The sequence below is a fragment of the Artemia franciscana genome, chromosome 14 (genome assembly GCF_032884065.1).
Source record: "Artemia franciscana chromosome 14, ASM3288406v1, whole genome shotgun sequence".
In the NCBI taxonomy this organism is placed as follows: domain Eukaryota; kingdom Metazoa; phylum Arthropoda; class Branchiopoda; order Anostraca; family Artemiidae; genus Artemia; species Artemia franciscana.
Window position 1 is genome coordinate 14751712 of NC_088876.1, and position 15780 is coordinate 14767491.

Consider the following 15780-nt stretch of genomic DNA (forward strand, 5'->3'; position numbering starts at 1 on the left):
GCTAGGGGCCAGTCATCCTATGCTTTTGCATGTCCTTCCTGCTTACTGACCCCAGATTTCTCTAGGTAACCTGTTAAGTTTGGGCCAATTCTGGCGGAACTTACAGAGTTACATCACTGACCTTCGTCCCAAACCAAATAAACTGCTAATGCCAGAAATTAAACCTGTGCCCTTTGGATAAAGGATTCTCAACCTAGAGTGCCAGCCACTTAGGAAGGAATACAAATGTCACCAGAGAACAAAAATTATTTGGAAAAAAGAAAATATTGAAAAAAAAAAAAAATAACTCAAGTCATAGTTGCTCATTGCTGTCCCACAAACAATATGTATTTCATTAAGACAAATAAATTTTTAAACAGGTATCAACAAAACTCCATCAGGGATTGTATTTACTTAAGGTACAATCAGCAATATTAATGCTTAGTTTTGTGATATTCTGGTTTTGAAATAATAAAAAAAGAGAAATTATATATTCTACTTGTTTTCCACAACCCCATTTGAGAAAAATCATTTGTAACAACAATATACCCATGGTTGGCTCAGAATCTCTCTAAAATTCTTTAAACAGAAGGAATTTAAAAAAAAATTATACTCATCAGCAAGAAAAATATTAACATAACTCTCTAAACTTGGCACTTTTTAAGACAATTTTTAGCAAAGCAAATGCAAAACTTTAATGGTGTCCTATGTCATCTAAAAAAAAAAAAACATTAAAATGTGTCAAATGAATTTTGATGTAAGATGCCTCTAATACTTTCAGTTGAATCTGTGAAATGAAGGGCCAGGTATTCCTTTACATTGTATACAATATATAAAAAGAAAAACAGTTCAAATTTTTTCACAAAAGAAGAAGCTTGATGTAAAAAAATAAATATATTTTTAACAGAAAGCAACTGACATCAATGAAATCAAATAAAACACAAATTCATGGAGAATAAATAATATAAGCAAATGTCTCAGCCCCCACCCCCGAAGCATTCAAGAAGGCACTGGATAAAGAGTGGGCCACGAAAGACTGGAAGTATGAGTGGGACATTCCGTCCTGCTCATACCTGCTATGAGACATCACCGACTCAACTCAGGAGCATTCAACAGATCTACAGATCTTAATTTGCTCCGAAGTGCAAATTAAGGTAATTAATTAAGGTAATATTTAACCTATAATGAGGTGGCATAAAAGATTATTTTTAGAATTAGAAAAAAACAGTGTTATGGCTTAAAGTTCTGCTCAATCAACAGGAGTTGTCTAAGGCCAGAATAATTAAGAACTAAGGCCAGAGAAAAAGAAACTGATAACCAAAAAAATAAGGCACCCAAAAATTTCAGGACCCTTTAGAGGGAAAAGAAGTAGAAGTAGGTACTTCAAAATACCTTCCTGGGAAATACTTTAGCCTGTAGACACATCCCTGAAAGTTTCATTTTCCTAGCCTAACCTCTTTCAAAGATAGCCAAAAGTAGCTAAAGTAAAATTTTACCCCTACTGTATCTTAAAAATCCAGTTTAAATAGCAGTCTCAACAAATATAGACTATATAAAAGGCTATAGGTATTGGCCTAATCATTCTAAATTTTTTCCAACTAATAATTATAGGATGGTTTAGAAACTAGGCCTGTTTGATATAATAACATTTGACTAACTCACCAATGTGATAGCTGCCTCCCTAAGAATCAACCTTTTTAATAACACAAAAACTTTTCTTCTGACTCCTTATGAAGCTTAGCCTATGCAAGACAGGCCTAGAACACCAAAAACCCTTTAGATACTAAGGAATATGCATAATATTACTTACAGGTCACTGAAAAGCTAAGATTATTTCTATTATTTACAGTTTCCTTGTCTTTTCTCTAGACTTAACGATTTCACATGTTTATCCATTTAAAAAAATATATAGCATTGACGTCACAAACCTCAAATAATCTTTTTATTTGGGGGTTATAAAGTGCCAGCCCACGGACAAGTAATCCTGAGCGTTTGTGGGGATAATCCGACTAACCTCTGACGTCATATGTGTCTAAAGAAACGCTTGGATTAATCAGATTAATAATCGGACAAGTAAAGAAACGCACCCTCTGTGTTTACTTTCTAGGTCGACTTCTTACTAAATAAAACGGCAGCAGAGAAAAAAAAAGTCAACCTTTAAAGTTAAAGTTTAGTTAACTTTTTTCGTAAAGTTGACCAATAGGGAAAGAGTTTCAGAGCAAAACTTTAAACATATTGAGAAATGTGGAATATTGAAGCTGAAGACATTCTCATTTCTCTAGTCCGAGAGAAGCCTGTCTTATTCCAGGCTTCTCAAGGAAAACACAAAGATAGAATATGCATAGAAAATATATTCAAAGAAATTAGTTATGCTATGACTGTTATGTGCCCTCAGTTTGGTGGTGAGTTTACAGGTGGGTTGAACACTACTTTTGTTGTGTGGTTGCACTTTAGACCATATATCAGATGCTATACTATCTGCAAAAGAAGCAACTATTGCTCACTCATTCCTTCAAAGCAGGGGAAACCAGCAGAGGGGTCCAGAGGTCTTTATGGGTGACCACTCATTTGAGAGGTCGTCACTCCAGGGACTGATAGCCTATTCTTGAAATCTGAATGATCTCTTGATAGAGTTATGACCTATTCTTGAAATCTAGCTGACCTCTATAGACTGATGATCCATTCTTGAATCTGAGTGATCAGTCTGAAGAGTGATGGCTCTGACTGGGCCAACACTCCACAAAAAGATCACCCAGATTTCAAGAACGGGCCTTCAGTCCCTGGAGTGGTGACCTGTTAAATGAGTGATAACCCAGAAAAACTTGTGGACCTCACTGGGAACCAGTACAAAGCCATATGATTTTAGGTACCATATTCCAAGTGTTTTATTTTGGCTTGTCTAGTAGCCTACTTGGCATACTAGGCTACCTCACTATTAATTATTTGCACATACCCCTTTTCTGAATGGCAGACAAGTCTACCACAGACACACACTTGATATAGAAATAGATTATTTGTAACATTTGGCATACCCAGTGCATACTTTTTGCATTATGTTTCTAACATTTGGCACACCATATGCTGGCCTAAACAGGCCTAGTTTTGGTAAAAATTTTAGTTAATGGACCTGTTAGGTTTAGGTTAAAAAGATGAATCTTTCTGGGATGGGTCTATAGGCTAAAGTATGTCTTGGGAAGATATTTTAAAGTACCCACCTCCACTCCTTCCCCCTCTAGAGGGCCCTGAAATTTGCCTACATGACATGTCTATTACCTACTGAAATTTTGACAAAACATCATTTTCCTAAATTTTCATTTACTTGTTGCTTTTTTTCTGCTTTTAGTTCTGAAAATCCAATTCCTGCTATTTGAGTAGATATTTGAGCCATATCAATGTTTTTTTTTTCATTTTTTTCAAAATTGGAAAATGAGACTTTCAGGGATGTGACTACAGGCTAAAGTATGCCCCAGGAATGTATTTTGAACTACCCACATCCACTGCTTCTCCCTTTAGATAGCCTGAAATTTGCCTACATGATAAGTCTATATCTATTGAAATTGTGACAAAACAACATTTTACCCTAATGTTTTATTATTAGTTTCTTTTTCTCTGGCCTTAGTTCTGAAAAGGCAATTCCTGTTAATTCAGTAGAACTTAAGGCCATAACACTGGCTTTTCTAAATTTAGGAATACTAATTTGTGCTACCTCCTTATTGGTTAAATATAAGGCTGACATTATTTATTCCCCATGAGTTTTTTTGTGTGATTTCATTGATGTCAGTTGCTTTCTGTTAAGAATATATTTATTTTTTAAATCAAGCTTCTTCTTTTGTGAAAAAGTATGGACTGTTGTTCGTTTTACATGTTGTATTAATATTGCTGATTGTCTGTATGTCCCAGGAAGGTCTGGAAGAAGAAATCTGGGGACAGTAAGCAGGAAGGGCATGCAAAAGTATAGAATGGCTGGCCCATAGCTTCCTATTGCACTTCATAAGAAGTGCATGAGAGGGTCATGAGAGATGGCTGGTGAATGTAATGGGGGTGAATGTTTTACAAGGTTTAAAAATTTAGGGCAATTGCTCAGGTTGGCAGCTGAGCATGAAAGTAAAATTTGTGATTTGTTTTCTTTGTGACTTTTATGTTTATATAATGTCATTTTTTATAAGTTAATCTTCATTGTTTTGTTTTAATTGCTATGTCCCTATGGCTTTAGTGTAATAAAACCTACATATGTTTATCCATTTCCTGTAAACAGACAGGAGTTCTATATTTCCTAGTTTCATATTCAGGTTTATTTTATTTATTCTAAAAGCTTCTATCTTCAGCACAGAACCACCATGACCTTGCTAATATTTAGTTGTCTTTTAGCTCTCTCATGTGAAGAGCAGTGGAAAAAGCTGAGGGAAACCTATTGCCGCCACAAGCGGAGCCTTCAGGAGCCAAAGGTGGGGAAATAAAACCTATTGCCTGGCCACATTTCCTTGCTATTGATGCATTTTGCTCAGACCAACTTAAATTCCGCAAGCCAAGAGCTGGCATAACTAATTATGTACAGGCATCTAGTGGAAGTAGCAACATAGCAACAGTCAGCCTGTCCCCAGAAGCTGAAGAAGCATCACAGAACTCTTCCAAAAAAATTGATACAGATTAAGCATCCCAAGCAAGTCCAAATTTTGTGAGGTAATTTTCATCTTATTTAGGCATATGACTAAAGTGATATCACTGGATTTAATCAATATTGTGGCTTGTTTTGTATTGTTTGAGAACAAAATTTTCCATATAGTAAAAAAGCACAGATATCCTAGAAGCTGAAGACTAACTGCAATTTAAAACACCCCCAGAGACATGAGCTAAGGTTACTAACTAATTGTCAAAATACAAAATCTCTCCAAATCTTCATCTTTGTAATTTGTAGGTAAATAGGCTACACATTTATTACTATGCTCTTGTGCCCTTCTACAGTTAAAAATTTTGACAAAACAACATTTTACCTTAATTTTTTATTATTAGTTTCTTTTTCTCTGGCCTTAGTTCTGAAAAGGCAATTCCTGTTAATTCAGTAGAACTTAAGCCCGTAACACTGGCTTTTCTAAATTTGGGAATACTCTTTTCTAAATAGGCTACACATTTATTACTATGCTCTTGTGCACTTCTACAGTTAAAAATTTTGACAAAACAACATTTTACCTTAATTTTTTATTATTAGTTTCTTTTTCTCTGGCCTTAGTTCTGAAAAGGCAATTCCTGTTAATTCAGTAGAACTTATGGCCATAACACTGGCTTTTCTAAATTTAGGAATACTCTTTTGTGCTACCTCCTTATTGGTTAAATATAAGGCTGACATTATTTATTCTCCATGAGTTTTTTTGTCTGATTTCATTGATGTCAGTTGCTTTCTGTTATTAATATATTTATTTTTTAAATCAAGCTTCTTCTTTTGTGAAAAAATCTCTCCAAATCTTCATCTTTGTAATTTGTAGGTAAATAGGCTACACATTTATTACTATGCTCTTTGCACTTCTACAGTTAAAAAAAAGTATTACTTGGAAATAAAATTCTTGAATTAAGGTGTGATGCTACATAAGTAGATATGCTTAGCTGGAACTGAAATTTTTTTAAAGTTGGGACTAATGTCTAGTACACCAATGCTGTGGTTAGCCATGAAATGTTCTTTTAAACACAATATATAATGATTCTGAAGCTTATTCTCAAGAATAGGTAGATTATTGATAAGACCACCATCAATGTTGAGGATACAAAACAAATATCCCAATAGCCTAGGTTAAAAACAAACAGGTAACACAGCAAAGCCAAGAAAGTAAAGTAAACAAAGGCAGAGGGGCAGGGGTTCATTCAGTAGTAGCCTATATTAAGCAAGCAAAATAAATCATAAGAAGCCACTACACAATGTGTCCAATCAGGGTGGAAATGGGTTGAGAAGTAGTCTCAAGCAAATAGGCTACAATCAAAACAAGCCAGAATGCACTGCACACCAAGTGTAGAGACATTAGCAACCCCATAGCTAGAGCCCCTTGTGAAATAATCAACAAATCATGTCACAGAGCTATGTTCTCTGTGTTTTAACACCTTAGGTCCATGGACTTCCACAATTGCAATTTCACAATTCGTTGAGAAAGGTTTTACAACGTCATTTTTCTACCAATGCCACATTTTATTTGGTATTGTTTCAGTCTCTTTTGTGCCTTCAAAAGAAACTGATGCAGAGGAAGCATCCCAAGTAGGTCCAAAGTCTGAGAGGTAATTTCAATCTTATTTAGGCATAAGACTAAAATTATATCAATGGATTTAATCACTATGGGGCTTGTTTTGTATTGTTCAAGAACAAATTGATAGAATGCATTTATATGAGAATGCAAAAATCTCAAGCATCAGCTTGGTTATAAATGTAAAATGGCCTACTGTATGAGGAAAAGGAAATTCACTTATCAGTTGAGTGACCCATGGTTCTTAAGATGTCATTATGCATTAATCTTAGTATATTCATAGCTAATAAGCATACCTTTCTTGACTTAGCCCTAGTCTGACCCTGTGACCTAATCTGTCATTTTTTCATAGCTGTTGCAGCTCAAACTCATTGCCTCTTACACTAGTTCCTACATTCACTTTGTCCTGGGGTTGCTCTTTGGTTTCTTTTTGTTGTTCAAACATTCATGTTTTTTTTGTTCATTTTTTTCCTTTTTCAAGTGGCCATAAAAAGAGGAGGAAGTTTTGTGACCCAGCAGACCTGGATGCACAAATTTTTTCCGTGTCACACAAAATTGGAGACTTAGTGGATGTCATTGGGCAACAAAAAAGCAAAAAAGAACAGCCAGCGGATTGGGTCTCCATGGCCTTGGCTGAAGACTTGAAGAAACTGCCGACTGACTTAAGAGTCAAGGCTCAGGCTGAAATGTTCGGAGTGCTTGCTAAGTATACAGAGATGGCAGTAAATAGGGTTTCAGTACAAGAAAACGTTGTGAAGAGTTTCAATTTTCATGATTACTGCTAAAAACAGTTACCATTTATTCAAGATTTTATTTGTATAATGTTTGCTCAATAATACTTGTAACTATTCTGTTGTGAATAGTAGTTTGTAATTCAAATCAGATTTAATTTCTCATGGTAGTGTACAGCTTGTAGTAAATTCACATGTCCATATTATAACCATGGCAAATAGGCTAAATTTTGCCAGTACTTCCAACAAGATTGTTATATGTATACTATTTGACTGTGAACAAATTTGATAAATGATAATAGTTATTGGAAGCTGCTACTATGTTGGTTGTGATGGCAACACCATCCACTTTTTGGGATCCCGAAATGTAAGTAGAGGGAAGAAAGTTAAAAAAAAAGTTTTCTGTTTCACAGCAAGGAATCTAAACTTGTAAGTACATACCAGCCAAATTTCACTTCAGTATATTGTTTTATGAATTTTCACGTGTATATTCAAGTATTGTAAAATTGAGAATCTGTTTTAATTAAAAATAACTTAAGAATGAAAAATTATTTCCACATGTGACAAAGAATGACTGTACAGCATCCAATGAATCTCATATAAAGTGTCTCATATCAAAATTTCATTTTGATTTTTAGATATGTAACCTTTCAGATACTTAAAAGTACTTATATATACTTAAAAGCTAAGAAATATTCTGAGATTGCTGTAGTCAGTCACCAATTATGCAGAGTAATTGCAGTATAATCACTTCTACTACATTACCTACGGTTTAGAAATCAAACTGTGCAGCAAACTATGACATTTTCATTATAATTATATAACAATCATAATATATACAATAATAATATAACTATGTAAAATCATAAGGCAGCAACATAATTCTACACAAGGCTTGAACAGTTACTGTCTATTTACAATATCATTCTGCCAAGGTACTTTTCCAATACCATTGAGGTAAATGCATAGGGTATCACGAAGTTTTTTCACCTCAATAGTATAGTTATTTGGCCCAAGCCTGTTTATTCTGTCCCATGTATCAGCTGGGGCTGGGACATTTCTCCACTGGCCAGTGTCCTCATCACCTTGATCCGCATCTCCAACATTAATATACCTTGCAGTGGTCACTGTCACTCCATCCCTAACTCTCAGGAAATTATGCAAGCAAACACATGACATCACTATCAGGTTCACTTTTTCAAGTGAAGTGTGAATTGGTGTAAAAAAGATCCGCCACTTCGCGGCAAGGATGCCAAAGCAGTTTTCAATTATTCTTCGGGCTCGCGATAATCTGTAATTAAATACCCGTTTTTGATGGTCCAAATATTGTCCAGGGTAAGGCCTCATGATGTAGCTTTTTAAGGGAAAAGCTTCATCCCCCACAATAAAGTTAGGAAACAGTGTTGTTGATCCTGGCAGAAAGGCATCAGGTGGTAGGCGAAAAGCACCACTGTCAAGGTCTCTGGCAAACTGAGTATCAGAGAAAACTCCCCCATCACTTCTACTACCAGGTGCACCAATGTCTACAAAAGTAAATTTGTAATCAGCATCACAAACTGCCATTAGGACAATGCTGAAGAAATTCTTGTAATTGTAGTAAGTGCTCCCAGATTTATAAGGAGCAACCACTTGAATATGTTTGCCATCAATTGCACCACAGCAGTTTGGTGAGTTCCAGCGGGAGTAAAAGTAGTAAGCAACTTCCTTCATGTTCTCAGTTGACAAGTTTGGTAAATAATCATTTTTCAGTGCATCAATAATGGCAGTCATAGTTTCTGTGGTAATCCCAACAATTGTGCTGTGCCCATGGCGGTGCTCATACATCAAAGACTTTTGGGTTTTCCCATCTGCTAAGTAACGAATTGTAACACACAATCGTTCAGCAGGAGATATGGGTATTCTCATATTTGTTGTACTCTTCTCCAACTTATTGAACACCTTACCAAGAAGGCAATTCCAACTTTCTGGAGTCATTCTGACATAATTGGCAAACATAATCACATCATTTGAGATGATTAGCTCTTTCATGAGGTTATGAGATGGCCCCTGACCTATCCTCCTTGAAACATCAAAAATTGGTCTAACCCATACAGTTCTTTTTCTTTCTCTGGTTTTCCTTCTCTTCTTCAAAAGAAGCAGCTGCAGCAACTGCAGGTTTAAAAGTAGCAACAGCTCCTCTTCCATCTTGACCTGGAAATGAAAAAAAGATAAGCTAGGTTTGGCTTAATATGTAAAGCCCAAGATTTTCCAGAAATATGATCAGCTAGCTTCTATGGTTTTATTTGAAAAAAGCAAAAGGACAATAAACCAGATTAACTTAAAAATCTAGTTTAAACAACAATCTCAACAAAAATAGACTATATAATATAGGCATTGGGCTAATCATTCTGTTTTTAAATAATGTCAGCCATATATTTAATGTATAAGGAGGTGGCATAAAAAAGTATTCCCAAATTTAGATAACCCAGTGTTATGGCTTAAAGTTCTGCTCAATTAACAGGAATTGCCTTTTCAGAAACTGGCAGAAAAGAGTATTCCTAAATTTAGAAACCCTAGTGTTATGGCTTAAAATTCTACTCAAGGAATTACAACAGAATTCTACTACAGGAATTGCCTTTTCAGAACTAAGGCTAGAGAAAAAGAAACTGAAAACCAAAAATCAAGATAAAATTAGGTAATTAATAATAAAATTAAGGGAATGATAATTATGATAATGACAAAATTTGTAACATTTAAATATATTGTATTGCTTGAATATGTGAATTTCTGACAAGGAAGAGGTTGGGGCTTTGGGCCAGTTTCTAATTGTATAGACAAATACACCTTCAGCAGTTATTTCAGAACTGGGTAGCCTAAGTCATTAGTGTGGCTAGAAGCTTCATTGTAAGATTGCATATTGTGGTTTTCGTTTGTCTTTCTTAGTCATTCCATTCAAGATGCTCTGGGTATTTTTCATTGTGATAGATTGTCTTAATGCTCTGCTGAAAAATGAAAAATATTTCAATTGCACAGGATTGGAAAATTTCAGTAGACTAATCAATTAAAAGTCCTAAACTAGCCAGGGAAGTGAGACACTTCCAATTATTAGTATACAGCTCCATGATTTTCCCCTGGCTATGTAGGCTAAGTGGAAGGTCACTGGAAGCTTTGTTCATTTCAATCTTAAGTTTGACCTACATTTGTGACGCTTCATTAAATGGTTGTAAAGGAATACTTTTATTTATTTGTTTGTCTTCTACATGATTTGTTTTTCTTAATCTTTATATTGATATACATTTCTTACAAATTAATTAGTTATACCACAGTTGCATTTGTAAGTTTTGACCTACTTTGTAACCCCTGGTCTCAAAATTGCATATAAATTTATTGAAGCTAGGAAACATAAAACTCCTGTCTGTTTAAAGAAAATGGATGGACATAAGTAGGTTTTATTACACTAAAGCCGCAGAGCCATGACAGTTAAAACAAAACAGTGAAGATTAACTTTAGCCATCTATGATGACCACATTCTTGTCTATACATGTCTATACAATTCATTGAAAAGGAAGGACCTTACTGGCATTTCTTCATTTGTATATATGGGTTTAAAAGAAAGTTTATATGGCAAGCCAGTAGGCCAGTAAAGGACCTGGTGGTCCTTTAGCCATGAAGTTCAATAGGAAGCTAGGGGCCAGCCATACCATGCTTTTGCATGCCCTTCCTGTATACTGTCCCCTGATTTCTCTAAGTTACCTTTTAAAGTAGGGCCAATTCTGTCTGAGGTTACAGAGTCACATCACTGTCTTAGACCAAATAAACTGACAATGCCAGGAATTAAACCTGTGCCTCTTGGACAAAAGATTCCCAATCTAGAGTGCCAGCCACTTAGCATGGAATGCAAATGTGACCATAGAACAACAATTATTTTAAAAAAGAAAATATTGAACAAAAAAAAACTCAAGTCATTGTTGCTGCAATGTTCACTACTGTCCAATAAACAATATACATTTTATTTAAACAAATTAATTTAAAAACAAGTATCAACAAAACTCCATCAGGGATTGTATTTACTTAACATACAACCAGCATAATGACTGCTTAATTTTGTGATATTATATTATTTAAATAATAAAAAAAAGAAAAATTATATATTATATTTGTTTTCAACCTGCTCTTTGAGCAAAACCATTTGTGACAGCAATATCCCCATGTTTGGCTTAAAATCTCTCTAAAATACTTTAAACAAAAGGAATTAAAAAAACAATTATGATGATTAGCAAGCGTTATGGCTTTAAATTCTACACAATCAATAGGAATTGGTTTTTCAGAACTAAAGACAGAGAAAAAGAAACTTATAACCAAAAACTAAGGTAAAATGTTGTTTTGTCAAAATTTCAATAGATATAGACCTGTCATGTAGGCAAATTTGGGGACCATCTAGAAGGAGTGGAGGTAGGTACCTCAAAATACCTTCCTGGGACACACTTTTGCCTGATGACACATCCCTACAAAGGACAATAAACCAGATAACTATTTAAGTGAATCCTCCCAATTTCTGTGATCTGACATTGCTGGGACTCAGATGATAAGCCTGTTTTGTCAGCAGCAAATTAGAGGTTACAATAATGGCTTGACATCACCTTGAAAAGACTAGGAGCTGACTAAGAAGAATGGTAGGAAGTCTCTCTTGAGTATCTTTAAGTGTAGTAGACATCAGTGGTTTGGAATTTAGTTTCAACGTTTTGCCGTAAATATCAAGTGTGCTATAAGACTGAATTCTTGCTAGGATTTTTGGCACCACTGTCAACTTCACAAGAAAATAGGAAAAACCAGGGAATCTGGATATTCTGAATCATGAAGGAAAACAGAATAAGTAACATAATAAGCCCTTATGCCTCATTAAACTATACTTACACCCTCCTTACTTCTTCAAATGCTAGTGAAATTTGAATAGTTTGCTGCTCAAAACTCACGTAAAGTACAAGGCTCGTGTGAGCGGTGAAAACTTTACGGAAACAAACTTTGTGAACCACTTTATGAACTTTACGAACGTCGTCTGAGCCCCGCTTTAAGTTAACTTTTACGAGTCGAATCAAACGCAACTCTGTTCAGGAAGAAATGTCACAGTCGTGCAGGGTTGCGGAAACTTTTAGAGACTAAAGTGTCAAATTCAGCATATATATATATATATATATATATATATATATATATATATATATATATATATATATATATATATATATACATTTACCCCATATTTAGGGGTATTTGCTTCCATAATTAGCCTTTTTTATACCCCATATTTAGGTCATTTTTAAGAGGTCAAAAAGTGCTTAAATCTGAATTTCCAATAGAAGCAATTATTATATTTATAAAGAGCATAAAAAACGCATCAAATGGTATATTCACTTTATACAAAAGCCAGTAATACTGTTTGCTATAAATTAACCAAAGTATGTCCCAGGAAAGTATCTAAATTACCTACCTCCACTTCTTTCTCCTCTAGAGGGTCCTAAAATTTTAGGCTACATCAATTTTTGGTTATCAGTTTCTTTCTCTCTGGCCTTAGTTCTGAAAAGACGATTCCTGTTGATTTAACAGAACTTTAAGCAATAACACTGTTTTTTTCTAAATTTAGAAATAATATTTTATGCCACCTGATTGTAGGTTAAATATATGGCTGATATTATTTATTCTCCATGAATTTCTGTGTTATTTCATTTCATTCATGTCTTTTCATGTCAATCTTCTTTTGTGAAAAAAAATTGAATTGTTTTTCTTTTTACATGTTGCATAAAATGTAAAGGGATGCCTGGCCCTTCACTTCATATATTTTAACTAAAAGATTTAGAGGCAGTTTCTATCAAAATACAATTGACAGATTTTAATATTATTTTTTTTAGAATACATTTGGACACTATTAAAATTTTTGCATTTGCACAGCAAAAAAATTGTCTTAAAAAGTGCCAAGTTTAAAGAGTTATTTTAATATTCTTCTTGCTGATCAGTATAATTATTTTTAAAATTCCTTCTGTTTAAAGCATTTTAAAGGGATTCTAAGCCAACCATGGGTATATTTTTGTCACAAATGATTTTGCTCAAGTGAGCTGGTGGAAAACAAATAGAACATATAATTTTTCTTTTTTTATTATTTCAAGACTAGAATATTACAAAACTGAGCATTCCTTTTGCTATTTGTATTTTAAGTAAATACAATCCCTGATGGGAGTTTTGTTGATACATGTCTCAAAATTAATTTGTCTAAATAAAATAAATATTGTTTATGGGACAGCAGTGAAAAATGGTAGGAACTATGACTTGAGTTGTTTTTTTTTCCAATATTTTCTTTTTTCATATAATTTTTTTTGGTTGCATTTATGTTCCTGCTTAAGTGGCCAAGAATACTTTTTCCAAAGGGCACAGGTTTAATTCTAGGCATTACCAGTTTATTTGGTTTGGGACAAAGGTCAGTGATTTGACTATGTAGGTTGAGCCAGAACTGGCCCAACCTTGAAAGGTTACCTAGAGAAATCTAGGGTCAGTAAGCAGGAAGAGCTTGCAAAAGCATAGGATGACTGGTCCATAGCTTCCTGGCTAAAGGACCACCTGGTTCTTTTCTGGGCTTTTGACTTAGCCATAGATGCTTTCTTTTAATCCCATTAAATATAAGTACAAAGGAAAGAATGCCAGTAAGGTGGGCCTTCCTTTTCAATGAATTGTTGATGTACAGACAAGAGCTTAGGTCATAAGAAATGCCTTGTGAATGTTTTGCAAGGTTTAAAAATTTGAGACAATTGTTCAGGTTGGCAACTAAGCACAAAAGTAAAGGGTGCGTTTCTTTACTTGTCCAATGGGATTTTTACTAATCGAGGTTTAACCCCTAAAAGATAGCAACAAATACTTGTCTGGCCACGTGTTACTGAAAACGGCAAGATTAATTGCGAATAATAACAACATTGGTCACGTGTAATTATTATTTTAATGCTATGTGAAGTTTTGACAAGGAAGAGGCTAGGACTTTGGGCCTGTTTCAAATTTTACAGGCAAATACAGCTTCAGCAATTATTTCAGAGCTGGGTAGCCTAATACAATTTGTGTGGCCAGAAGTTTAACTGTAAGATTTCAAATTGTGGTTTTCATTTGCCTTTTTAAGTCATTCCATTCAAGATGCTTTGGATATTTTTTATTGTGATAAATTGTCTTAATGCTCTGAAAAGGGAAAATTATTTCAATTGCATAGGATAGGAAAATTTTGGTAGGCTAATTAATTCAAAGTCCTAAATTAGCCAGGGAAGTGCTTTTTTTTTCACTAAAAAATCACCACGTTCTTTGAACTCCAATTATATAGCCCTGTTTTTGGCCCCCTTGATCCAGTTCCTGATTGTCATTTACACTAAATTTCACTTTTTCTGTTACCTATTTATGTTTGCACCAGTTTTACCATTGGGTAAAACTGGTACAAACAGTATTACTGGCTTTCATATAATTTGAATATACCACTTGATGCCTTTTGTAATGCTGTTTACAAATATAATAATTGCTTCTACTGCAAGTTCATATTTAAGCACTTTTTGACCTCTTAAAAATGACCTATATATGGGGTCATTACAAATCTGTAATAGTTTAGAAACAAATTTGGGCTATATATTTGCACATCAGGGGGTGGGGGTAAAGTGTAGCATATATTAAATATGTAAACTAACCTTTGCTTGAATTTTTTTGTCTGTGCTGTTGCACTGGTGATTTCTCTTTTCATTAAAATTTGATGTGCACAAACACATTAAAAAAAAAAACAGCAATGGTTAGTCTACGTATATAATATATGCTATGCTTTACCCCCACCCCCCTGATGTGCAAATATATAGCCCAAATTTGTTTCTAAACTATTACAGATTTGTAATGACTCCATTAATAGGTCATTTTTAAGAGGTCAAGAGGTGAAAAAGTGCTTAAATCTGAATTTGCAGTAGAAGAAATTATTATATTTGTAAAGAGCATATAAGAAGGCATCAAGTGGTATATTCACTTTATATGACAGCCAGTAATACTGTTTGCACCAGTTTTACCCTTGTTTCTTGTTAATATTACTAAGGGGTCATAGTTAAGCACTAGAGAAGTCATTGTTAAATAACATGTGCTTATGTATATATATATCTTTTTGCTACTTATTCTTCTTTGGTTATTACCTTAAATTACCTTAAATCGCACTGGCCGGCGAATAAGGTTGGGTGAACATCCTGTAGATTCGCCGGTTGAGTGATGGAGGTGGAAGTGCGTTGTCTAGTTCCGTTGAGTAGATCCACTGGCCTCCCAGTGTAGTTTCCACTCCATCGCTGCCCAGTCTCGGTCAATTGCTTTTTTGAAGTTGTCAACAGTTTTGGACTGAACTGTTTCTTCACTAAGGGAATTCCACAGTGGAACAGCACGAGTTGAGAAGAAGTTGGAACGTTCTCTCCGTGAGCTTCTTTGTTGCTGGAGCTTCTTGGTGTGGCCCCGGGTGTGGCTAGAGAGCGACTTATTAAAAAGCCCTGGTGTGACACCATTCTCCAGCAGCTTGTGGGTCAGGATTGCATCTCCGCGTTTCCTCCTGTACGTCAGGGTTGGGAGCTTGAGTTTCTTGAGGCGTTCAGGGTACGAGAGGTTCTTACATTTGGTTGGTAGTTTTGTAGCCCTCCGCTGAACGCTCTCAAGGATCTTCTTGTCCACGACATAGTGGGGAACGGCAAGAGAGACTCCGTACTCAAGTTGCGGTCTGACCAGTCCTGTATATAGCTTCCTGATTGTCCTGGGAGATCTACTGGTGATATTACGTCTGATGAGACCAAGGGACCTGTTGCCTTTTGCAGCTAGGTATCTGCTGTGACTAT

General features: G+C 35.0%; 1 protein-coding gene and 1 long non-coding RNA gene across 2 annotated transcripts; one reads left to right on the forward strand and one right to left on the reverse strand.

Annotated features, from left to right (window-relative positions):
• The first annotated feature begins 2130 nt into the window (after nt 1–2130).
• On the forward strand, nt 2131–7437 carry LOC136035372 (uncharacterized). The gene is made up of 3 exons (XR_010619399.1): nt 2131–2393; nt 4348–4659; nt 6685–7437. It is a non-coding gene; the product is annotated as an uncharacterized LOC136035372 (long non-coding RNA).
• Nucleotides 7438–7810: 373 nt separating this feature from the next.
• Nucleotides 7811–11902, reverse strand: LOC136035821 (uncharacterized). The gene is made up of 2 exons (XM_065717790.1): nt 11828–11902; nt 7811–9124 (listed from the first exon to the last, which is right to left on the reverse strand). Exon 2 carries the CDS (start codon nt 9116–9118, stop codon nt 7838–7840), a length of 1281 nt encoding a protein of 426 aa, XP_065573862.1. The 5' UTR covers nt 9119–9124; nt 11828–11902; the 3' UTR covers nt 7811–7837.
• Nucleotides 11903–15780: the final 3878 nt, after the last annotated feature.

Bases quoted from the DNA above. Each gene is read 5' to 3' on its own strand.
- LOC136035821 (XM_065717790.1), bottom strand. From the start codon at position 9,118: ATGGAAGAGGAGCTGTTGCTACTTTTAAACCTGCAGTTGCTGCAGCTG.